General features: G+C 42.4%; 1 protein-coding gene across 3 annotated transcripts in view; it reads right to left on the reverse strand.

The window, feature by feature from the left end:
• The window catches only part of LOC140738243 (solute carrier family 2, facilitated glucose transporter member 11-like), a 51,552-nt gene that overhangs the window by 14,621 nt on the left and 11,306 nt on the right, over positions 1-25,625 (reverse strand). For all 3 annotated transcript variants that reach the window (XM_073065388.1, XM_073065389.1, XM_073065390.1), the window contains exons 2-8: positions 22,483-22,581; positions 18,671-18,831; positions 15,553-15,677; positions 13,911-14,040; positions 9,675-9,823; positions 7,660-7,847; positions 347-457 (exon numbers count right to left, since the gene is read on the reverse strand). In XM_073065388.1, coding sequence (XP_072921489.1) covers positions 347-457; positions 7,660-7,847; positions 9,675-9,823; positions 13,911-14,040; positions 15,553-15,677; positions 18,671-18,831; positions 22,483-22,581 — 963 coding nt within the window. The remainder of the gene's footprint in view (positions 1-346; positions 458-7,659; positions 7,848-9,674; positions 9,824-13,910; positions 14,041-15,552; positions 15,678-18,670; positions 18,832-22,482; positions 22,582-25,625) is intronic.

Genomic DNA, 25,625 nt, shown 5'->3' on the forward strand with positions numbered 1-25,625 from the left:
CATAAATAAATCTGAATGTGAGTCTGAGATTCCAGGGATTGAGGGTCTTAGGGAATTGGACAGAAGAGAAACCGAGACAGTCATGATCATAGCGAATAGTAGGTCACACTTGAAGGGCTGAGTGGCCTACACCTGCTCCTATAGTCTTATGAATCAATGGATCTAAATGTGGGATCCTGACCAGCTTATATGAGAGGGAGGTGAAACCGCTTGAGGCTGCTCACTGTCCAGATTCTATTCGGGCTGAGTCCTTGGAACTTCTTCTGGTCAGCAAGGGTTATAAAAATAAAGCTACTGTTCGCCTTCAATCGTCGGTGGACCACCATGATCTCAAAGCTGAACTTACACAGATCACTGAAGTGAATATTTCAATTCCACTTGCTCCTATTCCCAAGTACAGAACCTTGTCCTTGGCAAATCCCAACTGCTGGTAAACATCGTTTGCATAAAAATAGATCTGGAAAACAGGAAAATAGATAAATACATTTTGTTCACAAACTAAAACTATTTGAAAAAAAATTAGTTTCAGTCCTCCCTTTTTAAGCAAGAACATGCACGTTGGTTAATTTCTTAATTTGTTCAGAGTTCAAAGTTAGTTTATTATCAAAGTACATATATGTCACAATGCTGTATATGACATTGAGATGCATTTGCTTGCTGGCCTTTACAGTAAAACAAAGAATTACAATAGAATCAATGAAAATCTACACCCAAACAATAACTGAGAAACAGCCAATCTGCAAAAAGGCAAATTGTGCGAACAAAAACACAGGTAAGTAAATAAATAATACTGAGAATGTCAGGTGTAGAATCCTTGAAAGTGAGTCCATAGGTTATGGAATCAGTTCAGAGCTGATGTGAGTGAAGTTGTACTTGCTGGTTCAGGAGCTTGATGGTTGTAGGGTAATAACTGTTCCTGAACTTGGTGGTGTGGGACCCAACGCTCCTGTGGCAGCAGCAAGTGCATTGGCCTGGATGATAGGGGTCCTCGATGACAAATACTGCTTTCTCGTGGCAGCAATCTTTGTAGATGTGATCCATGGTGGTGAGGGCTTTGCCTGTGATGGGCTGGGCTGGGCTAGGCTGTGCCCACTAATTTTTTTTCTGTTCAAATGTTCCGATCAACCCTCTCTTTTTCAAACTGATTTTCTGATCTAGTGATATCTGATTGTCCAGGGTTATGAAAAGTGGTTCCACTTTCCCTAAGTAACCATATAACATATATAACAATCACAGCACAGAAACAGGCCATTCCGGCCCTCCTAGTCCGTGCCGAACTCTTAATCTCACCTAGTCCCACCTACCTGCACTCAGCCCATAACCCTCCACTCCTTTCCTGTCCATATACCTATCCAATTTTACCTTAAATGACACAACTGAACTGGCCTCTACTACTTCTACAGGAAGCTCATTCCACACAGATATCACTCTCTGAGTAAAGAAATACCCCCTCGTGTTTCCCTTAAACTTTTGCCCCCTCTCAAATCATGTCCTCTCATTTGAATCTCCCCTACTCTCAATGGAAACAGCCTATTCACGTCAACTCTATCTATCCCTCTCAAAATTTTAAATACCTTGATCAAATCCCCCCTCAACCTTCTACGCTCCAATGAATAGAGACCTAACTTGTTCAACCTTTCTCTGTAACTTAAGTGCTGAAACCCAGGTAACATCCTAGTAAATCGTCTCTGCACTCTCTCTAATTTATTGATATCTTTCCTATAATTCGGTGACCAGAACTGTACACAATATTCCAAATTTGGCCTTACCAATGCCTTGTACAATTTTAACATTACATCCCAACTTCTGTACTCAATGCTCTGATTTATAAAGGCCAGTGTTCCAAAAGCCTTCTTCACCACCCTATCCACATGAGATTCCACCTTCAGGGAACTATGCACTGTTATTCCTAGATCTCTCTGTTCCACTGCATTCCTCAATGCCCTACCATTTACCCTGTATGTTCTACTTGGATTATTCCTGCCAAAATGTAGAACCTCACACTTCTCAGCATTAAATTCCAAAGTAGCCTGTCTTTAAATGTGACTGGCTTCAGTGTGTGACCTAGTGGTGATGAGAATGGACGCTGCTTTAGTGAGCAGTCCACAAATCAGGGTCCTGTACTCGGTGAGACATGTTGTATCTCAATATTCTGAGATAGTTCTCATCCAGCTCATTAACCAGAATGATACTTGATCCCTATTGGGAATTTAAAGCTCCACTCAATCCCTTTTTGCTCTAGTTCTATTTCCCCTCGTGTCTCTGCAGCAGGATGCATCCTTCCTCCTGCCTCATTGTTACAAGAATGTTTCAACTATGTAAAACCTTATTCCTGACGCTCATTTCACTGTCACAAGGAGACCGCAGAGGAGACTTACCAGATGCTGCCTGGATTAGAGAACACGTCATGAGAAAAGGTTAAGCAAACTAGGGCTTTTCCCTTGGAGTGAAGGAAGAGGAGAGGCGACTTGGCAGAAGTGTACAAGATGAACGAGGCATAGAGTGGACAGTCAGTGCCTTCTTTTCCCAGGTTACAACGGTCAGTGCGAAGGGGCATTATTTTTAAGGTTCTTGAAGGAAAATATGGGGGGGGGGGGAATGTCAGAAGGTTTTTTAAAAAAACACAGAGAATGGTAGGCATGGAATGCACTGTCAAGAGTGGTGGTGGAGACAAGTACATAGGGACATTTGAGAGACTCGTAGGCTCATAAGCAAAAAGAATGAAGAGCTATATGTGAGGGAAGGGTTATATTCATCTTGGAGTAGGTTCAAAGGCTGGCACATTTTGGGCTGAAGGGCCTGTACTGTGCTATAATGTTCTATGTTCTATCTTGCCTTCTGGACTGATAAACAAACAGGGTTCAAAATGCAATACAAAGAAACAAATTTTGGGCCCTAATATGGGTTTAGAAAACTTGTATTTGACTGATTCCTGATTCCCCATTCCTGATGAAGGGTCTCGGCCCGAAACGTTGGCTTCTCTTTTCTCACGGGTGCTGCCTGACCTGCTGAGTTCTTCCAGCGTTGTGTACGTATTCTTTGATCCACAGCATCTGCAGTTGTATTTTTGTGTTTTGTATTTGACTGTCAGTGACAAAAGGGGTTTCCAATAATACCAAGGGAATTGGGAAGGGATCTCAACTGTCATGACGTTACACATGACTGATAATCCAATGGTGCCCCATTTTACTACGATTTAGAATCATGATACAATGTAAAATGGATCATTGCTTGATGTCTAAATCAATTAAGGCTACAAAGTGCATATCTTGCAATCTTAAACTATTAAGGAAAAGATCCTTAAATTCAAACAGGCCTTTCTTTGGCCTGCACTTTTATTGCTTACGATATAAAATTGGGCAAACATAATGTTACGCTTTGTAACTTCTAAGCATTAACCTAATTCAAAGGAAGACACAGGAGTCCGAAATATAGGTCTAACTTCGTATTTTCTTTAAGCGAGGCATGCATATAACATGTGATAGTGTGATGACATATGCAATTAATGTGTTTGTACCTATAACCCATATTTAATTATTTAAATGAAGAAGACTGCTTGATCAAACAATATGCATATATAAGATTACTCAAGTATTACTGAAATATTAAGTACTTAACACATGACTTTGAAGAATCCTACGCTGGGTTTGGTACAGAAACTGGAGGTCCCACACTGGGGGAGTTTCACCACAAGGTGGAGAGGATGTGCTGAGGTGGGATGTCTATCTGCTATCCAGTTTGAATCCAGCCTGTTTGCTTGGACTAGTGGACTGAACAATGGATTTAGCTCGTATATGCGGTAGTGTAGTGGTTAGTGCTTCGCTTTATGGCACCAGCCATCTGAGCAGGGTTTGATCGCCACTGGTGTCTGTAAGGAGTTTCTACGTTCTCCTTGTTACCATGTGGGTTTCCTCCAGGTGCTCCAATTTCCTTGCACATTCCAGAACAGAAGACGCAAGGTTAGAGTTAGTAAGTTGTGGGCGTGCTATGTTGGCACTGGAAGTGTGGTGACACTGGCAGACTGCCCACAGCACAATCTTCATTTGATGCAAATGATTCATTTTTCTGTATGTTTCAATGTACATGTGACAAATACAACTAACGTCAAATAATATAGTACATTTCTGTATGTTTCAATGTACATGTGACAAATACAACTAACGTCAAATAATATAGTACATTCTTTAGTGAACGACTTCACACCTTTGAGAGCTTATTGTTACCCACAGGTAAAGCACGACTGAAAACAACAGCACAAGGCTCAGTTTGCATCTGCGTATGGGAGCTGTGGTCCAGCTGCAAGCACACAGAGGAAGGCAAGCCCATTCACGCCAAAAGCCAGTCATGTGACAGCAGAAGAGATAATTGTGCTTACCCTAGTTCTGTCCTGCTTTGCAATGGTGCAGTTAGCAGGCACCAGTACAGAAAACCATGGGAACTGGTTTATGCTGTAACTGCCCATTGCAACACCGTGCTGTGTCCAATAGCGCTGGCATTTCGAGTTCTTCATGATTTTTTTCTTATTAACAAACTAAGTATGTTCCACTGATTTCAACACAAGCTGCACTTTCTAATGTACCAATCTGGTGTGTTCCAGAGAGTGGTCAGTGGAATGTGCTACCAAAGGAAGTGGATGCGGCAGGTGCAATAACATTTAAAGACACTTGGACAGGTACATGGATAGCAATGGGCCAATGTGAAGAATGACCCTAGTTTATTTGGGTATCCTGGTCAGTATGAATGCATTGGGCTAAAGGGCCTGTTTCCATTCTGTATAACCATATAACCATATAACAATTACAGCACGGAAACAGGCCATTCCGGCCCTCCTAGTCCGTGCCGAACTCTTAATCTCACCTAGTCCGCACTCAGCCCATAAACCTCCACTCCTTTCCTGTCCATATACCTATCCAATTTTACCTTAAATGACACAACTGAACTGGCCTCTACTACTTCTACAGGAAGCTCATTCCACACAGCTATCTCTCTCTGAGTAAAGAAATACCCCCTCATGTTTCCCTTAAACTTTTGCCCCCTAACTCTCAAATCATGTCCTCTCGTTTGAATCTCCCTTACTCTCAATGGAAACAGCCTATTCACGTCAACTCTATCCCTCTCAAAATTTTAAATACCTCGATCAAATCCCCCCTCAACCTTCTACGCTCCAATGAATAGAGACCTAACTTGTTCAACCTTTCTCTGTAACTTAAGTGCTGAAACCCAGGTAACATCCTAGTAAATTGTCTCTGCACTCTCTCTAATTTATTGATATCTTTCCTATAATTCGGTGACCAGAACTGTACACAATATTCCAAATTTGGCCTTACCAATGCCTTGTACAATTTTAACATTACATCCCAACTTCTGTACTCAATGCTCTGATTTATAAAGGCCAGCGTTCCAAAAGCCTTCTTCACCACCCTATCTACACGAGACTCCACCTTCAGGGAACTATGCACTGTTATTCCTAGATCTCTCTGTTCCACTGCATTCCTCAATGCCCTACCATTTACCCTGTATGTTCTATTTGGATTATTCCTGCCAAAATGTAGAACCTCACACTTCTCAGCACTAAACTCCATATGCCAATGTTCAGCCCATTCTTCTAACCGGCATAAATCTCCCTGCAAGCTTTGAAAACCCACCTCATCATCCACAACACCTCCTACCTTAGTATCATCAGCATACTTACTAATCCAATTTACCACCCCATCATCCAGATCATTTATGTATATTACAAACAACATTGGGCCCAAAACAGATCCCTGAGGCACCCCGCTAGTCACCGGCCTCCATCCCAATAAACAATTATCCACCACTATTCTCTGGCATCTCCCATCTAGCCACTGTTGAATCCATTTTATTATTCCAGCATTAATACCTAACGACTGAACCTTCTTAACTAACCTTCCATGTGGAACTTTGTCAAAGGCCTTGCTGAAGTCCATATAGATTACATCCACTGCCTTACCCTTGTCAACATTCCTCGTAACTACTTCAAAAAATTCAATAAGGTTTGTCAAACATGACCTTCCACGCACAAATCTGGCTACTCCTAATCAGATCCTGTCTATCCAGATAATTATAAATACTATCTCTAAGAATACTTTCCATTAATTTACCCACCACTGATGTCAAACTGACAGGTCTATAATTGCCAGGCTTATTTCCAGAACCCTTTTTAAACAATGGAACCACATGAGCAATACGCCAATCCTCCGGCACAATCCACGTTTCTAATGACATCTGAAAGATCTCCGTCAGAGCTCCTACTATCTCTACACAAACTTCCCTCAAGGTCCTGGGGAATATCCTGTCAGGACCCGGAGATTTATCCACTTTTAAATTTCTTAAAAGCACCAGTACTTCCACCTCTTTAATTGTCATAGGTTCCATAACTTCCTTACTTGTTTCCCACACCTTACACCATTCAATATCCTTCTCCTTAGTGAATACCGAAGAGAAGAAATCGTTCAAAATCTCTCCCATCTCCCTCGGCTCCACACATAGCTGACCACCCTGATTCTCTAAGGGACCAATTTTATCCCCAACTATCCTCTTGCTTTTAATATAACTGTAGAAGCCTTTCGGATTTACTTCCACCTTATTTGCCAAACCAAACTCGTAACTTCTTTTAGCTTTTCTAATCTCTTTCTTAAGATTCCTTTTACATTCTTTATATTCCTCGAGCAATTCCTTTACTCCATGCTGCCTATATCTATTGTAGACATCCCTCTTTTTTCGAACCAAGTTTCTAATATCCCTTGAAAACCATGGCGCTTTCAAACCTTTAACCTTTCCTTTCAACCGAACAGGAAAGGTTGACTCTATGACTTTATGACATGGATTAAAATAAGAGATTTACAGCAAATCACCTTTAAGTATTCGACATACTAGATTTATTGGAAGTTCCATCATCATAATTCTGATCAGAACTGGGAAGAACTTAAGATACAAGAGCAGAATTAGGCCATTGAGTCTTCTTTACCCTTCAATCATGGCTGATAGTTTACAATCCCATTCTTCTGCCTTCTCCTTGTAACCTTTAACATCCTGACTAAAAAAAACCTATCAACCGCCATTTAAAATGTACCTAATCTTGGCATCCACACCCGTCTGTGGCAATGAATTCCACAGATTCACTACCCTCTGATTAAAGAATTTCCTCCTTCATCTGTTCCAAAGAGACATCCTTGCATTCTGAGGCTGAACCCTCTGGTTCTAGACTCCCTCACTATTAGAAACATCTTCTCCAAGTCCACTCTATCTACACCTTCCAAAATTCGATAGGTTTCAATGAGATGCCCACTCATTTTTCTAAACTCCAGCGAGTACAGACCCAGAGCCATCAAGTGCTCCTGATATATTAACCATTTCATTGCTGGGATCACTCTTGTCAGCCTCCTCTGATCCCTCTCCAATCCCAGCACATCCTTTCTCAGATGAAACACCCAGACCTGCTCACAATACTCCAAGTGCGGTTTGGCCAATGTCTTATAAAGCTTCAGCATTATGTCCTTGCTTTTATATTCGAGTCCTCTCAAAATGAATGCTGACATCTCATTTGGCTTCCTTACTACTGACTTGATCTGCAAGTTAACCTTTAGGGCGCAGGAGCTGTTGCTTGGAGAATGAACTTGTAACTGATAAGATACTTACAATGTTGACACCGCTGAGCTGCATCCCCGCGCTGACAACCACGCCGGTTAAAAGCTGGCACCGTATCGTTTTGTCACTGAACAGCTGTATAATATTGATTTTGGTAGCCCCTTGCATTTGAGCCTGTTCTGCCATCATTTCATCAACCTCTTCTGTGTAATCACCCGGACCCCATAGTCTTTGCAGAGCTTTGAGGAACAGAAAGCATAGAGTCAAATAACTGGATCAAATGCTTATCAACAATACAGTTGGATATTGAATAATAAACTAGATAAGTAATTGAATAAAACCTGAGGCTATAATCAGAAACTCAATGCAGTATCCTTCAGTATTTACTGCCCTGGTGAATGGCCTTAATTTCCATCTAATTTGGGCAGAAACTTGGCAGATCATTGTAGCAAGTAAATGTAAAACACAAGAGGCTTTCGTGCATACAGACTAAAACCATTGCTTAGCCCATTAGTCTAAGAAACCGGGTTGGACAAATGGGGTAGCAGATGGACCTCCCACCTCAACACATCCTCTCCACCTTGCAGTGAGGCACCTCCAGTGAGACCTCCATGACGCAGAGGAGAAAAAGAGTATTTACAAAATGGGAGTGAATTCATGTTGAGACTTCGAGAGACATCGGAATGGCAACAAAGCAGTTTTAAGGATTGTTATTGTATTGCAGTTATAAAACATGGTTTTCTGTTGCTAGTCTATTTACCACACCCACATTTACATTTCGAATACTAGTCATCCTATTCAAAGAGGCAAAACTCCATCAGTGGAGTACAAGGACTCGTGAACTAATATGCAATGGGGAAACTTTTCGTTCAGTTAGTCCTGACGACGGGTATCGGCCTGAAACGTCGACTGTACTTCTTCCTATAGATGCTGCCTGGCCTGCTGTGTTCCACCAGCTTTTGCATGTGCTCTAACCCCCTTCCTGAAGTAAAAAAACAGCCTTTTTGTTTTGCTGACTTTGAGGGAAAGCTTGTTGTCCTTTTGAATCAAAGGATTAACTGGTGAAGATTTTGTGTCTGTGGAATCATCCCCACAACTTAGGTTGAGCACAGTTCTGGTTTTTTAGTATAGCAGCTGCTCAATATAAAGCGTATGGGGTTGCAAAGCACCCCTGATTCAGGCTCCGATCTAGATTTGTTTATTGAGGCACACAGTGAAATGTGTCATTTGCATTAACAACCAACACAGCCTGGGGATGCGCTAAGTGTCACCACACATTCTGATGCCAACGTGGCATGTCCACGTTCCCTGGTGGAACAACACCGAACACAACAAGCAAAGCAATGAAACAACAACATGTGTTAGCAGCAACAGATTTGTGTTCTTGGTCCTGATAGAGGGGGCAGGGTGTGAGATGACTCAGCCTCAACAAGGAAAACTGTGACAAAAATCACCTCCTCCAAGAGAAGGCAACAACCTACTGACGTACACTGGGGGGTACTCACCTCCTGGAATGGAGGACAGTGTGCCTTTACCCGCATTATCTTTACAAACATGCGAGTTGCTTTAATCGCCCTATCTTGCATCCATTCTTTGACCTTCAAAGTATGGCAAAACACTTGTTAATTGAGCATCATAGAGATATTTTTATGCCTGACAGTGAAAATCATCACTAATCTCAACCTTTACTCTGGGGATTGTAACCCACCATCAGAAGTCAGGCACTTGGATCACTGGGCTGGAAGGTTTGATGATTTGTGCCCATAATGGGATCCTTTCCCACCTACATACTACCTGATATGCTGCCCGATTTGCTGAGTTCCTCCAGGTTCTTGATTAAAGCTATGGGAAGAAGGCACGGGAATGATCCATGATTGAATGGCAGAGTGGATTAGATGGGCTGAATGGCTAATTCTGCTCCTATATCTTACGGTCTTATGGTCTGAATTAGCTTACGTCACCGTACCCTCACAGTAGGTGGGGAAAGATCATAGCACTAATTGAAGGAGAGTAACCAGTGGGAGGTTGGTCATCATGCAGGCCTGGCCAACGTGTTCTTCACTTACCATCAATGCAGAGAGCTCTGCTTCCTTTCTCCATGAGTAGATACCTGGGGCTCTCCGGAAACCAGGGGAGGATGGTGAGTTGAATTAAGGCAGGTAACCCACTGAAGGCCAATAATAAATGCCACTTGTTTTCATCACCTAAAAATTTCCTGGGACAGAATGTAAGAGGGGATTAACTCCATACTGATCCAGTGTCACTCCTCCATACCTCCACTAGCATAGTATCTTTCACAACCTGAAACATTTTACAACTAAAGAATTATTGTCTCACTTTGGAATTTAGGAGAACAAGCTACCAATTTGTGTACTCCAAGCTCCCAAAGCTAAGAATGAAGAGTAATGATTGGCTAGTGCCTCAAAACTTAGACCAGTTTTGGAATGTCATATTAAATGAACACAAATCACACCTATTAAGCAATTCCAGCACACAATTACATAGAGAAACCAACAGCAATGCATACACACATTCTAAGTTTATCCCTATGCTGTGGAACCCTCACTCCATGTGCCCACCGCCTCTTCCTCGTATCAAGGTCAGCTATTGTGGGTGGGGTGGGTTTACTGGGCACAAAACCGGTACAGGGGAAGGAGGGAAAATCCAGGTCAAGGCAACAGGTCTGTGAAAGGAAGGACAACAAAAGCACCACCAGACCAACAGAGGGATGCTGGCCTGGCCTGTGCCACCCACACTTGGATTTACCCCTCTGCCCACAATCAGCAAATGGCTACTCGAGAACCCAGCTGTTTCAGCACAGATTTGATGGGCCAAAGGGACTGTTTCAGAGCTGTAGTGCTCTGTGGTTCTGCAGTGGTCACCTCAACGTGGCCCACTGCTGTTCAAAAGGCATTGCAGAGGAGGGACCGTTATTCTTGGCAATGTTTATCATTTAATAAGTTAGTGAACCTCACCTAAAACATATGTAGGGTTCTCATGTTATTAACTGTAATGTTAACTGCATATATAAAATAGCTTCTCTGCAGCGTTATAATGAAATGGCTTCTTTGTAGGTAACTGATGAGGTAATGCTCTGTTTCATTGGAATGTTAGGGTTATAATTATTGGTTAATATATTTATTAGCCAGTGGAAGCAATGTTGTTCTATCTGTACGTGTTGGAACCTGGAGTCAGTGCACGGGTTTTTCGGGAGGAGAACCGTAGAGGAAGGGTGTGCTGGACGCGCTGTGGTTGACCACCGAGGTTAGTCCCAGGCGGCGGGTTGAGGAGGTCGGAGAAGATCGAGTGGTGGACCTAAGGCTTTGATAATTGAGCTCTAACAGTTGTGCATGAACTGATTGAACTCTGATAAGTTTTGGCGCCCTTTTCTTTCTTTTTATATTGTATTGCTATTAATGACTAGTTCCAGTCAGCTTTATGAAGTGTAATCTGTAAAATGTACATCATGTGCTGTCTGATTTTGTATGTGCGAGTTTGTACCAGTGTGCATTACACCGCATCTACGCAAACGGGAGACACGGTTTGGCGGGTGGTCGGATTTTCTCCTAGACAAACACAAGGCGATAGCTCTAAGCGTTACACATAACAATTGCCCTGGTATTTTCATTCTACATGATAGGAAAGCACAATATGAAGAATGGCTTCCTATTAAACATGACTGCTATGTCCTTCGCTCATCAGCGCTTGGGGGAGAGACAGTTTAACGTCTCAAAGCAAACTCTCTATAGTCACATGGAAGAAAATTTCAATCAGAACAATGCTATACTGTAAAAAGAATGGATGGGATAGAGTTTGCCAGATGTGGTCAGGAAAGTTTCCTTAATCAGTTCGTAGAAGTCCCAATGAGAGAGTGTGCGATACTTGATCTGCTATTAGGGTATGAGACAGGGCAGGTGACAAAAGTTTGTGTAGGGGCAGTCTTGCATCTAGAAATCATAATGCCATTAATTTCAAGGTAAATATGCAAAAAGAAAGGTCTGGTCCAAGGGTTGAGATTCTACATTGGAGAAAGGCCAATTTTGATGGTATCAGAAATGATTTGACAAGTGTGGATTGGGACGGGCTGATTTCTGGCAAAGATGTAACTTGTAAGTGGGAGGACTTCTAAATTTTACTCTGGAAAATCAGAATGGTTATCCATGTGTGGAGCCAAAAGAGTTGGGGGAAGATCTTAAATACATTTTTTAACATCCGTATTTACTCGGGAGATGGACACTGAGTCTCCGAGTGAGGCAAGGTGGTATCAACTTCATGGACCCTGTAGAGATTACAGAGCAGGGGTTTGCTATCACGAGGCAAATCAGGATGGATAAATCCCCAGGATCTATCCAGGTGTTCCCTCAGGTCCTACTGGAGGCAAATTTCCAGGGCCCCAGTACAGATATTTAAATCATTCCCAGTGACAGGAGAGGTACCAGAGGATTGGAGGTTAGCCAGTGTTGTTCTGCTGTTTAGGAAAGGCTGTAAACAGAAACCAGGAATTTATAGGCTGGTGAGTCTGACATCAGTAGTGGGAAAGTTATTGGAAGATATTCTATGGGATGGGATGTATAAGTATCACTTAATGGAGGACAACTGTGCGTGACTTTGTTTAATGTGGGGAGGCTGACGCATGGGCAGCACAGATCGGGGTCAGGGTCAACAGTCATGGATTGTAAGTGGATTGGGGATCCTTCACAGCTGCAGCCTTCTTCTGCCTTCACTGCTGTTGTGATGTGTCATCATCTTCCACCAGCTCACCACTGAGATCATGGTTGGATCACTATGTCTGGAACCTCTCCCTTGACTCTTCTGCCATGGGTGACCCTACCAGGACTATGCACCAGATGCCTAAACTTCAGACTGCATCGATCTCGGGATCTCAGGGACTCACAAGCCTCTCCACGACAAGGTGAGCTGACACAGCGGTTTCCTTTTCCTCTGGTATGAGTATGTACCATCACGATATTTACTGACAGCTCCACGGCGGGCAATGAGAACAAGCAGGACAGAATGATTCCTTGCAAAATCTACCATACCACAAACAGCATCGGAAAACAGAGTCCAGGTAATGTTCGATCCTGATCCTTTTCTGATCTGATGTTCTTCAGAAGACAAGAATGAGGCATAAAGCTTATTCTTTATGATCATTTTATTAAGCGTTACAAGAGTGGAAAATGAACAAGAAAGAGGAGCCGGGAGAACCAAGGGAAAAGCAGCTGTGGTTATCTCAAATTCAGACCAAAGATAACAATTTACTTGCTAACAATTGCCTATAAAATAGCCAGATTCAAGTGGCATGCCACCAGCTACTGAAAACTAAGAAGTTTCTGGAAAAATACAGAAGCAACTGTAATTACTGGAAAAATCACTGAATAATTCATGTATATAGGACAGATAATTATATAAAATTACAAGCAAGCATAGGAAAGTTAAACTACAAGAAAAATAAAAGGAAAATAATAATTCTATCCTCTAATCCAACAGTAAAAAGTGGAGGAAATAGAAATGATAAAAATCTGCCCAATCAGAAAGAACTATTTTGTTGAGTGTCCATCATATCCAACAATGCTGGAGACCTGTGCGGGAGAGTTTCTAAAGAAGAAAAGCCGTTGCACTGGAACAGTTCCACTCCTTCGGAAGTCTGGGCCCAGAGGTACGAGTAGTCATCAAAAACCGGGGTCTTCATTGGTTGCAGTGGGTGACCGTGACTTCTTTTATGCCTTGTCATGTCCTTCACTCTCCACGAAGCACTGCAGAATCACCTTCCTGGCCGTAGGAGATCACTGTTGATCTAATCCACGCAGGCTGATTTCACATGATGGGACAGTCATGTCCCTATCTCAGCAGAATCGGAGGCCTGCTGGCTTCCCTTACCTGGTTTAGCCTGCCTGTCGAAGCAATATATGGTGATGTGGTTCTGTCACATGCAAACAGGAGAGAGACGAGTGTCTGGTGGGGGCCAAAAGTGAATGAGCTTCCCCAGAATGGACATGAAAACCCCTTCACCAGAGGTGTTGCCCCTTCCTGGGTACCTCATTCACTTCCCCAAACTTATAGCTTAAAGAGCATAAAATCACTGCCAGTCATTCATACGTGTGTACGTATGACTAATATGGAATTACGCAATCAACTCTCTTCTTAGCTGCTGCATTGCCACCTCTGCCCCGACACGTGAACTCTAATCTTATTGGGCGTTAGGTGTTGTAAGCGCTCAGTCCGCGATGAAGGTCTGCATTGCTTGATTTGAGGTGAACAAGTCAAGCAAGATTATAGTGGATGGTTAGCTAATGTAATCATACCTGAGCCCAATTATCAATCCCATCGACTTCCCAATGGCATTAAATACGGCACGGGTCAGACACACAGCCCCTCGCATTTCCTTCGGCGCTGTTTCTCCCAGGTACAAGCCGTGAGCAACCAATCCAAGGCCTTATAAAAAGAAGCAGAACAGCGAAGGGTAGATCAGCATGGATGAGTGGCAATGCCACCGGCTCGTTGGTGTTTAAGGGTTCAAGAGGAACTTGATATTGTTAAATGTGCTGAATGGGGTAGATAGTTGTTTTTCCAAGCAGGTATAAAACTAGCCAGTGGAGATGAACACCCGCCAGGGAAATTGACCAGCCTCTGCAATTTGATGAACACCCGCCAGGGAAATTGACCAGCCTCTGCAATTTCATGCCCAGAGTGAAAATGACTCCTTGTCCAGAGATTCAGTCTGAAAATCTTGCGGTCTTAAAACCATAAGATATAGGAGCATTGGCCCATTGCGGGCCCATTGAATCTGCTCTACCATTTCATCATGGCTGATCCAATTTACCTCCCAGCCCCAATCTCCTGCCTTCTCCCCATATCCCTTTAGCCCTGACCAGTCAAGAATCTATTAGCCTCTGGCTTAAGTGTACTTAAAGACTTGGCCTCCACAGCTGACTGTGGAAAAGAATTCCACAGAATCACCACTCTCTGGCTAAAGAAATTCCTCCTCATCTCCATTCTAAAAGGATGCCCCTCTAATCGGAGGCTGTGTGCTCTGGTCTTAGACACCATAGGAAACATCCTCTACACATCCACTCTATCAAGGCCTTTCAACATCTGATAGGTTTCAATGAGGTCACCCCTCATTCTTCTGAATTCCTAAGAATACAGGCCCAGAGCTATCAGGTGCTCTTCATATGACAAGCCGTTTAACCCTGGAATCATTGTCATGAATCTCCTTTGAACCCTCTCCAGTTTCACCACATCCCTTCTAAGATGAGGAGCCCAAAACTGCTCACAATTTTCCAAGTGAAGCCCCACCAGAGCTTTATAAAGTCTCAACATCACATCCTTGCTTTTATATTCTAGTCCTCTTCCAATGAATACTAACATTGTATTTGCTTTCCTCACCACAAACAACCTACAAAGGGAATCTTGCACAAGGACTTCCACATCTTTTTGAACCTTAGTTTTTTGTATTTTCTCTCCATTTAGAAAAGAGTCAGCCCTTTAATTTCTTCTACCAAAGTGCATGACCATACACTTTATTTCATCTGCCATTTCTTTACTCATTTTCCTAATCTATCAAAGTCCTTCTGTCGCCTCTCTACTTCCTCAAAACCACCTGCCCCTCTGCCTATCTTCATATCATCTGCAAACTTCACAACAAAGCCATCCATTTCATCATCCAAATCATTGTCATGTTTGAAAGTCCTCCCTTGAGATTCTGTGAGCACCTTCTCCCCACCAAAACCCCTGATGCCCATTCAACATGCTCCCTGAATCCACTTAAACAATTCAATGTACAGAAAGGTTGAAGTGCCATTTCTCACTATGTTGCAATCCAGCAATGTGGCTCTGAGGTCTCCGGTGATGGTTGAAACTGAATTTCCCAACATTTGATGGCTACTATTTTGCTTTCTGCAGATAATGTACTTTAGAACTGTAAACAATATATATTAGCATTACCTGTGCTAATTCCATACAGGAATCTTCCCACCACAATCATCTCAAATGACCTTGACATCTTGCTAAATCCCATTATTAGTGCAGATCCAATTGCCACAATGTTATTACACAGCAGGCATTTCTTCCTGAAACACAAATGAATAAGCTTAGGTGAATATATACGAAATAATTACAAGATGTCTAAAGTAATAGCAAAAGGCAAATTACCCTCTTCACTTTAAAAGGCAGGATTATCCCAGGTGTATGCACTATTCATTGAATCATTAAGAAGCAATTAAAACAGAGGGCAATGGACAAGTGTCACTCATGAACAGCTGATATCAGTCACCACTTCAATTATTCCATTTGGAGTAAATGCTACTTAATGCTTTCATCTTTGTTAAGCCTAAGAGATTAATTGAAATCATCCATTATCAGGCAATTCACTTGAAAGCCAGATTCACCTGGTTAACTAGCGACAGTAATTTTCTGCAGACCCACAGACCTCCAACAATATTATTGTTCACCTTTGATTAACCTAGAGATGGATCTAGATAGCTGTTGTATCTACCATCAGTTTAGAATACCTTACTCTGACACAATATTCATGCCCATTGTGAAAATGACTCCTTGTCTCAGTCGATGGGGTGGTGAAGAAGGCTTATGGAATGTTTGCTTTTATTAGTCAAGGCAGTGAGTTCAAAAGTCAGGAGCTTATGTTGCAACTTCATGAAACTCTGGTTAGGCTCCATCTGGAATTCTGGGTGCCCGACTATAGGAAGAATGATGGAGAGGGTGTTCAAGGGGTTTGCTAAGATGCTGCCCGGTTTAGAGGGCACGTGCTATCACGAGAGGCTGGATAAACTTGGGTTGTTCTCTCTGGAGCACCAGAAACTGAGGGGAGATCTGATAGAGGTTTACAAGATTATGAGCGGCATAGATAGAGTGGACAGAGAGTATCTGTTCCCCAGGGTTGGAGTGTCTATTAGCAGAGGGTATGCATTGAAGGTGAGAGGGGATAGGTTCAAGGGGGTAAGTTTTTTACTCAGAGACTCATGGACTCTTGGAATGCACTGCCTGGTATGGTGGTAGAGGCAAAAAATAAGAGACTTTTAAGAGATGTTTGGATGGGTGGAGGGATATGGACATTGTGTAGGGAGGAGGGATTAGTGCTTGGGTGTTTTTGATTTGTTTTTTAGCTGGTTTAGCACAACCTTCTGGGCCAAATGGCCTGTTACTGTGCTGTAATCAACTATGTTCTATATTCAGCCTGTCACTGTCTCACCAGTTCCTCAGATGTTATGACAATCTAACTCTTATCTCTCTTCATCTCCAGCCCCTCAGTGTATCCTTCCTTTCACCTCCAATCTTTGTTTATTAAGCCACCCCACATACACTCCCTCAAATGCACTGCTCACAGAGAGATTCATCAGTGATTTCTGCTCTCCAAAAGTATATACACTCAGTGGCCACCATATTAGGTACCTCCTGGACCAAAGTAAGTGGCTATTGAGTGTATGTTTGTGGCCTTATGCCGCTGTGTCCCATCCACTCCAAGGCGTGGCATGTTGTGCATTCAGAGATGCTCTCTCTTCTGTACACCACTGTTGTAACAGGTGATAATTCTGAGCTACTTTACTGTCAGCTTGAACCTCTGACTTCCTTACACAGCTGCTGCTCAGTGGATGTCTTGTTTATCATGCCATTCTCTGTAAACACCAGAGACTGTTGTGCGTGAAAGTCCGAAGAGGTCAACAGTTTCTGAGATACTCAAACCACCCTGTCTGGCACCAACAATCACTCCATGGTCAAAGTCACTTAGATCACATTTCTTCACCATTCTGATGTTTGGTCTGAACAACAACTGAACCTCTCGACCATGTCTGCTTGCTGTTGTGCATTGAGTTGCTGTCACATAATTGGCTGATTTGATATTTGCATTGACGAGCAGGTATATCTTATAAAGCAGCCACTGAGTATGTATACTGTATACACACACACACACACACACACACACACACACACACACACACACACACACACACACACACACACACACACACACACACACACACACACACACACACACACACACACGCACATGTATATGTGTTGTATAATCCTTGTAAAATCTACTCATCCAATTCAATCCAGTACATCAATTTCTTCAGTTTTAAACACTCAATGTCTCCAACCCAGTTACAGATTGTAATGGTTCCCTCCAAGTTTGAATGTCTATCCCATCAGCACTATTGATTTGACTTCATTTGCCTCCCTGAATTATTGCCACTTAACTTTCTGTGTTTTATCCTCAAGTTGCCAAATACAAAGTGCATCCCCATTAAAAGTAATTATTTTCTGTTTAAAGTAGGTTGTAAAATGAGACAAATTCAGTCTGCATCGTTTCACAGCTGGTCACATGTGGATCTTAGGTTCCATGTTCATAAATCCCTCAAAGTTGCCATGCCAGTTGATAGGGTGTTTAAGAAGGTGTATGGTGTGTTGTCTATTATTAGTTGGGGGGTTGAGTTCAACTGCCGAAAGGTAATGGTTCAGATCTATAAAACCCTGGTTAGATCACACTTGTTCAATTCTGATCGCCTCATTATAGGAATGACGTGGAAACTTTAGAGAAGGTACAGAGAAGATTTACCCAGATGCTGCCTGGATTGACGAGCATGCTCTATAAGGAAAGTCTGAGCCAGCTAGGGATTTTCTCTTTGGAGTGAAGGAGGATGAGAGGTGACTTTACAGAGGTGTACAAGATGATAACAGGCACAGATAGAGCGGACAGTTAGAGACTTTTTCCCAGGGTGCAAATGGCTGATACCAGGGGACGTAACTCTAAAATGATTGGCAGAAAGTATGGGGGGGGGTGATGTCAGAGGTAAGTATTTTATACAGAGAGTGGTGGGTGCATGCAACGCTCTCCCAAGGGTGGTGCTAGAGGCAGATACATTAGAGGCATTTAAGCAACTCTTAGACAGGAACATGGATGATAGAAAAATACAAGGCTATGTGGGAGGGAAGGGTTAGATTGATGTTGGAGTGGGTTAAAGGTCAGTGAAACTTTGCAGCCTGTACTGTGCTATAATATTCTATGTTCTACGTTACATAGGCACTTCGCTGCTGTTCACACCTTCCATACTTCACAGTTAAAACTGCAGCAGTCTGTCCTCCGATCAGCCCTCCAACCGGGTACACAGATACAATGAAGGACCAAAGGAGCATCAGTGAGTATTCCTGCAGAGGAGTTTCATATCGATGAATCCACGTTTCATTGATGAAGTTCTTAATGAACTGGAGGAATGAATTAACACAGAAACTCACACTCAGTGTCAGACGTCAGTATAATACAGATACATGTGATTAGTGGTGAGAGTGTCACAAATAGAAAGTGTAATAGAAGCTGAAATCGAGTTTACGTCTCAGGTTAAAATCAGATGCTGCCTGACCTGTTGGACATTCCCAACATTTCCGGTTCTTGTTTCAGATTTCCAGCATCTGTAACATATTATTTTACCAAATTAAATTCAAGATTGCTTCATGTAATTTCCGGTACACACATGTAAAGGGGAATGAAATAATTGTTTCTCCGGAGCCGATGCAGTATATATAAAACACACTAATATAAAGAAGGCAATAATAAAAATACACAATAAATATAATTACATAAGGTAGTTTACATACATCGATTGATTGTGTGTACACAAAGTGATGCTAGGTACAGGAATGTCTGTACATAAGGAGATTCTGACAGCAAATGTCACTGAATTTCAATGTTTTCTTGACAAAGATCTCTACCACCCAGCTTCTGTTATATCACACTGACTTCTGAGAATAATCCCATAACATTATATAAGACATAGGAGCAGAATTAGGCCATTTGGCCCATTGACTCTGCTCATTCCATCACGGCTAATTTGTTATCCTTTTCAACCCTATTCTTCTATTTTAGAAACATAGAAAACCTACAGCACAATACAGGCCCTTCAGCCTACAAAGCTGTGCCGAACACGTCCTTACCTTAGAAATTACCTCGGGTTACCCATAGCCCTCTATTTTTCTAAGCTCCATGTATCTATCCAGGAGTCTCTTAAAGACCTTATTGTATCTGCCTCCACCTCCATTGCTGGCAGCCCATTCCACACACTCACCACTCTCTGTGTAAGAAACTTATCCCTAACATCTCCTCTGTACCTACTTCCAAGCACCTTAAAACTGTGTCTTCTCATATTAGCCATTTCAGCCTTGGGAAAAAGCCTCTGATTATCCACACGATCAATGCCTCTCATCATCTTGTACACCTCTATCAGGTCACCTCTCATCCTCCATCTCTCCAAGGAGAAAAAGGCCGAGTTCACTCAGCCATCTTCTTCCCGTAACCTTTGACACCCTTAGTAACCAAGAACTTTTTAACCTCTGCTTTAAGTATACCCAATGATTTGGCCTCCACTGCTGTACGCGGCAATGAATTCCACAGATTCACCACCCTCTGGCCAAACAACGGTTAACGGAACAATCCTGAAATACGTGGACCCCTTCCTGACTCTCAGGAGGCACGTACCAGAGAAGGCCAACATTGAAACTCATCTCTGCTTTCAATATGCCAGGTAAATCTTCCTCTGATCGATGATCAAGACCTCAGACGTGGTACAAAGCTCATGAGCCGCTGATCCCTGCTCTGATGTAAGACTCAGAGATTTGATCTCCCTACACATCATGGGGCTGAGTCGTGGTTTTTACTTTGCTCTTTAGTGTCAAGTCATGGCTAAAGGTGTGTGTGAGAGAGAGAGAATGTTGCATGGCCTCTGGGAAATAAAATCCTGGTGGAACAAAACTGTGCTGCAGTTCAGTGCCATGGAAAACTTCATCCTGAGCTATCCCTTCCACTGTTACCCAGCATTTTGACTGGTGAAGGTGCCTTAAAGCACAATGGCGGGTCAGCTCTGTGTGAGGGTAGCCATTTTTCCACAAGTACATCAAATTAGTCACTCCTAGCAACCATGTATTGATCAGATGCATCTGCAGCAGGTAGATCAGAGGCAGTAAGATCAGAAATGACTATCTCTTTGTGTTGGTTTTCTCACTATCTCTTTCTGCAAAGGACTAGCAGGTTGGCTCAGTCCCCCGAGCTACCTTGCCCTGGGCCCAGTACCTAAGTGCAATTGCAAAGAAGGCATGCCAGCGTCTTGACTTCATTAAAAGGTTAAGGAGGTTCAGTGTGTCACTACACACTCTTATCAGATTTCTACAGATGTACAGACTGACTGGTTATATCCCAGCTTGGTACAGCAATTCCAATGTATAAGAAGTTGCAGAGAGTGGAAGACTGATGAATACACCAGGGGCACATCCTTGTCTATCATCAGCAGGATCTACAGGGTTCTCCGGAAGGTTGCATCCGTCAAGGATCCCCTCCATCAGGGCCACACCACCTTCTTACAGCTATTATTGGGCAGGAGACACAAAAGCCTGAGGTCCCACCCTGTCAGCTCCAAGAACACCTACTTCCCTCCAATCATTGAAATCCCGAACCATGGCCTCAGTACATCAATATGCCCACCTTGATCACTTTGCACAACAACGGATTTTGTTGTTTTATTTCTTCCGATTGTGTTCTTTCTTGTAAACTCTGTGAGTAATTTATGTGTTTCTTATGAATGTAGTGTAAATTAGTGTCTATGATATTGCTGTGAGTAAGTTTTTCATTCACCCAGAGCTACATGTACATATGACAATAAGCTTCTCTTTGATTTTGGTGTTCACTGCTGAGACACAATTGATGATGCCCACCCATCCAAGGACATTCTGCAGCCTTTTACACTTGGCTCAACAAAGCAAAGTCCATCTTCAGTCATGCTGACAATCAATGCGGGCACACCTCATGGACGTGTGCTTAGCCCACTGCTCTTACGCTCGCTATACTCATGACTGTGGCTAGGCCACATGCCATCTCAAATGCCAGCTATGGATTTGCCACTGACACCACTGTGATGGCACAATCTCAGATGGTGACAAGGATGGCACAGGAGCATGATAGGCCAGCTGGCAAAGTCAGCAAGATCAAGGAACTGATTATTTCCTTCAGGAAAGGGAAGATGGGAGAACATACGCCAGTCCTCATCGAGGGACCAACAGCGGAAAAGTGAGCAGCTTCTGGTTCCTGGGTGGCACCATCTCAGAGAATCTATCCTGGGCCCAACATATTGATGAAAACATGTAGAAGATACACTGGCAGCTATACTTCATTAAGAGTTTGGGGAGATTTGGTATGTCACCAAAGACTCCAGCAAATTTTGACAGATGTACTGCGGAGATCATCCTGACTGGTTGTATCACTGCCTGGTATGGAAGCTCCAATGGATGGGATGGAAAGAGGCTGCAGATAGTTGTAGACTCAGTCATTTCCATTTCTAGCCCAACCGTACTCACCATTGAGGACATTTTCAAAACGTGGTGCCTCAGCAAGGCAGCATCCATCATTACGGACTCCGGGTATGCCTTCTTCTCATTTCTACCATTACTCACACTCCGTGTCTTTTCACTAGCTTCTTCTCCTCCACCATCAGACTTCTGAACTCCATGAACCCAAGACTACCTCACTCTTCCCCTTTCGCTTTATTAATTCATTTTTGTAACTTATTGTAATTTTTATATCTTGCACTGTACTGCTGCCACAAAACAACAGATGTCACGTCATATGGCGTTGATAATAAGCCTGATTCTGACTCTTTTTTAATGACATTGCAGTAATTCAATAATTTCTGCTGCTGGTAGTTAGTTAGGTATGTGAACAAACAGCCGTGTGTGTTTTGGGTGGATTGAGCACAACATATCTGAGTCTCTGGATCATAACCAGAAAGTTGCCTTCCTTACCATTAGCAGTGTAAGCAGCAGTGGGGTGTGTTGGTGAGAGTGCACATAGGACAAACTGAATCAGTAGATTACCTCTGATGGTGTATTTATGGCAGATATGTTGAATCCAAATTGGAAACTTCCTCCAATTCCTACCACGAAGATGAACAAGAAAAACTTTCTTCGCAGAAACTGTGAATTAAAAAGTAGTTGTGATTATTGCTGAAAACTAAATAAGAGGATACAAACTTAATTACACACTAAAACCAGTCACGTTGAGCCATCAACATTACAGTAAATCTTCTATTTTATTACTCTCCTCATACCCCTAATAGCGAGGTTGTGTTCTTGGGTTCATGGACTGTTCCGAAATCTGACAGCAGAGGGGAGGAAGCTGTTTATAATCCTCACCGGGCTCCTGGACTGGCTTCACTCGCCTCAGCACTGAATTGGTTCCGTGGCTCTGGACTCACTTTCAGGGACTTTGCAGTTCATGTTCTGTGTGTTACTTGTTTACTTTTTTATTGTTTGCACGATTTGCTCTTTTATTCGCACATTGAGTCTTTGATGTGTGGGGTTTTTAATGGTTTCTATGGTCTTTCTTTGTTTTGTGGCTGCCTGCAAGAGGACAAATCTCAAGCTTGTATACAATATACATACTTTGATGATAAATGTACTTTAAACTTTGAACTTAATTTGATTAATGTCCAAGAATTGATTGATCTCTAATTTAAAAAGATATAATACCTCAGAATTATAAAGATTCATGATTTGCTTGGTGAAGACATTTCACTCATCTTTGTTCTTAGCAGCTTACCCCTTATCTTCAAAGTGTATCCTACATTTTGCAGTCTGGGAAACATCTTACCTGCATCAGATACTTGTCAATCATTTTATGAATTTGTAAATTTCGAAGCAATCTCTCTGCTTTCTAAATTCTAGAGTACAGTCCCAATCTACTCATTTTCTCCTCATATACAGACTCCTGTCCCTACAGCCAGTCCAGTGAAAATTTGTCACACTCCCTCTATGGCAGGTAATTCTTTTTGAAGTAAGAACAAAACTGTACTTGATTTTACACAGGGCTCTTTACAAGTACAGACAAATACAGAGATAGTTCCTTATTCCTGTAATCAAATGCTTTCCTAATAAAGGCTAACAAACTATTTGCCCTTCTAACCACATATGGACTTACATTTTGATTGTAGTGTTGAGTACAATCATGCCCAGGTCTCTTTGAATGTCAGAACTATTCAATCTCTTGCCATTTAACCACAGACAGCTTATCAACACATATCCTCTTGAAATCTTTCATTGTGCTCTGCACTCACAATCCCACCTTGTTTGTTGTCATTATTAAACTTGGAAATATGATCATTGGTCCAGATCATTGAGATAGACAGTGAATACTGTACTCTGATCCCTGCAGTATCTCTCTAGTCACCGCTTTCCTCCAGTATAAAATACTGAGATCTAAAATAAATGACTTGAAGGAATAGATAGAGTAGATTTAACTTCAAAAATATAGACAAGAAAAACAAAAATGCATAAAAAATATACTTGATCATAGAGCAGGGAATTGTAACTTATGGGAAAGCTTTATCAAAGGATCAAATTGAGTGGGCTCTTTCTGTGTCATCTAATTCAAAGGTCATTATATTATCTCACAGCATCTGCTGCACTTAAATAAGATTTTTCAAAGCATCATCAGCCCCAAGTCTAAAACATGACAAGTCTGAAGCCTCATGATAGAAAGGATGTGGAAGCTTTTGAGAGGTTGCAGAAGAGCTTTACCAGGATGCTGTCTGATTAGAGAGCCTGTCATGTCAGGATAGGCTGAGCAAGCTAGAGCGTTTCTCTTTGGAGCAAAGGAAAATAAGAGCTCACTTGATAGAGGTATAGGAGATTTCAAGAAGCATAGATCAAGTCGATAGCCAGAGACTTTCTCACAGAATGAAAATTCAAGGGGTTATAATTTTAAGATGATTCGAGGAAAATGCAGGGCAATGTCAGAGTAAGTTCTTTACACTGAGTGTGGTGGGTGCGTGGAACACTCGGCCAAGGGTGCTGGTGGACACAGATACATTAGGGACATTTAAGAAACCCTTAGATAGGTACATGGATGATAGAACAATGGAGAACTATGTAGGAGGGAAGGGTTAGATTGATCTAAGAGTAGGTTACAAGGTCAGCACAAGATCATAGGCTGAAGGGCCTGTACTGTGCTGTTATGTCCTATGTTATATATTCTAAAGGTTACATTATACACCAGTTTAATAACCTCTAGGATCTCATCTAAAGCAGGATTCTCATCAGCAAGACTTCTTCCAGAAAGGAACTCCCCAAATTCCTCAAAGCAATGAGTTAAGTGGTGGGTTTGTGTAGGGTGACTGAGGCTGGTTGAGCAGTAATTGAAGAGTGGTACAGTACAGTGCCTTTGTGTCCAGACTCAGAGGCAAGATGGCCCAACAAAATAACTGTAGGCTGATGTCCTTCCCTCCTCTGTTTCAAACACAGTGAACTCCAAAAAGACTCCAGTTAAATTGAGGGGCACAAAAAGGAGAAGTTGTGTTGGGTTTGGCTATGATCAGTGTAAAAATGGGTACTTGGTTGTTAACATGGTCTTGGTAGGGTGAAGGGCCTGTTTCCAGCTGCATCACTCTACCATTATTTAAAATTAAATTTCAAACAGTTTCAAAAACATCGGATCTGGGTTAACTTCTTCCAATCCATTTCTGTCAATAGCTTACTACTTTTCATTTAAGAAGTAACTAATAAGCTCTTGAGAAGACTCCAGTCCAAGGGAATTTCTAAATCTTCATGAGAGCGACACCTGTATTGATCAATTAATCTCCCTTCCTAGGTGAATCTGTAACCCTTAACAACTCCCGTAAAACCAGGCACCTTAACAGCTCCTCCCTGTAAAACAAGGCACCTTAACAGCTCCTCCCTGTAAAACCAGGCACCTTAACAGCTCCTCCCTGTAAAACAAGGCACCTTAACAGCTCCTCCCTGTAAAACCAGGCACCTTAACAGCTCCTCCTGTAAAACAAGGCACCTTAACAGCTCCTCCCTGTAAAACCAGGCACCTTAACAGCTCCTCCCGTAAAACCAGGCACCTTAACAGCTCCTCCCTGTAAAACCAGGCACCTTAACAGCTCCTCCCTGTAAAACCAGGCACCTTAACAGCTCCTCCTGTAAAACCAGGCACCTTAACAGCTCCCCCTGCTTTGCTT

Source organism: Hemitrygon akajei, chromosome 14 (assembly GCF_048418815.1).
Source record: "Hemitrygon akajei chromosome 14, sHemAka1.3, whole genome shotgun sequence".
NCBI lineage: Eukaryota > Metazoa > Chordata > Chondrichthyes > Myliobatiformes > Dasyatidae > Hemitrygon > Hemitrygon akajei.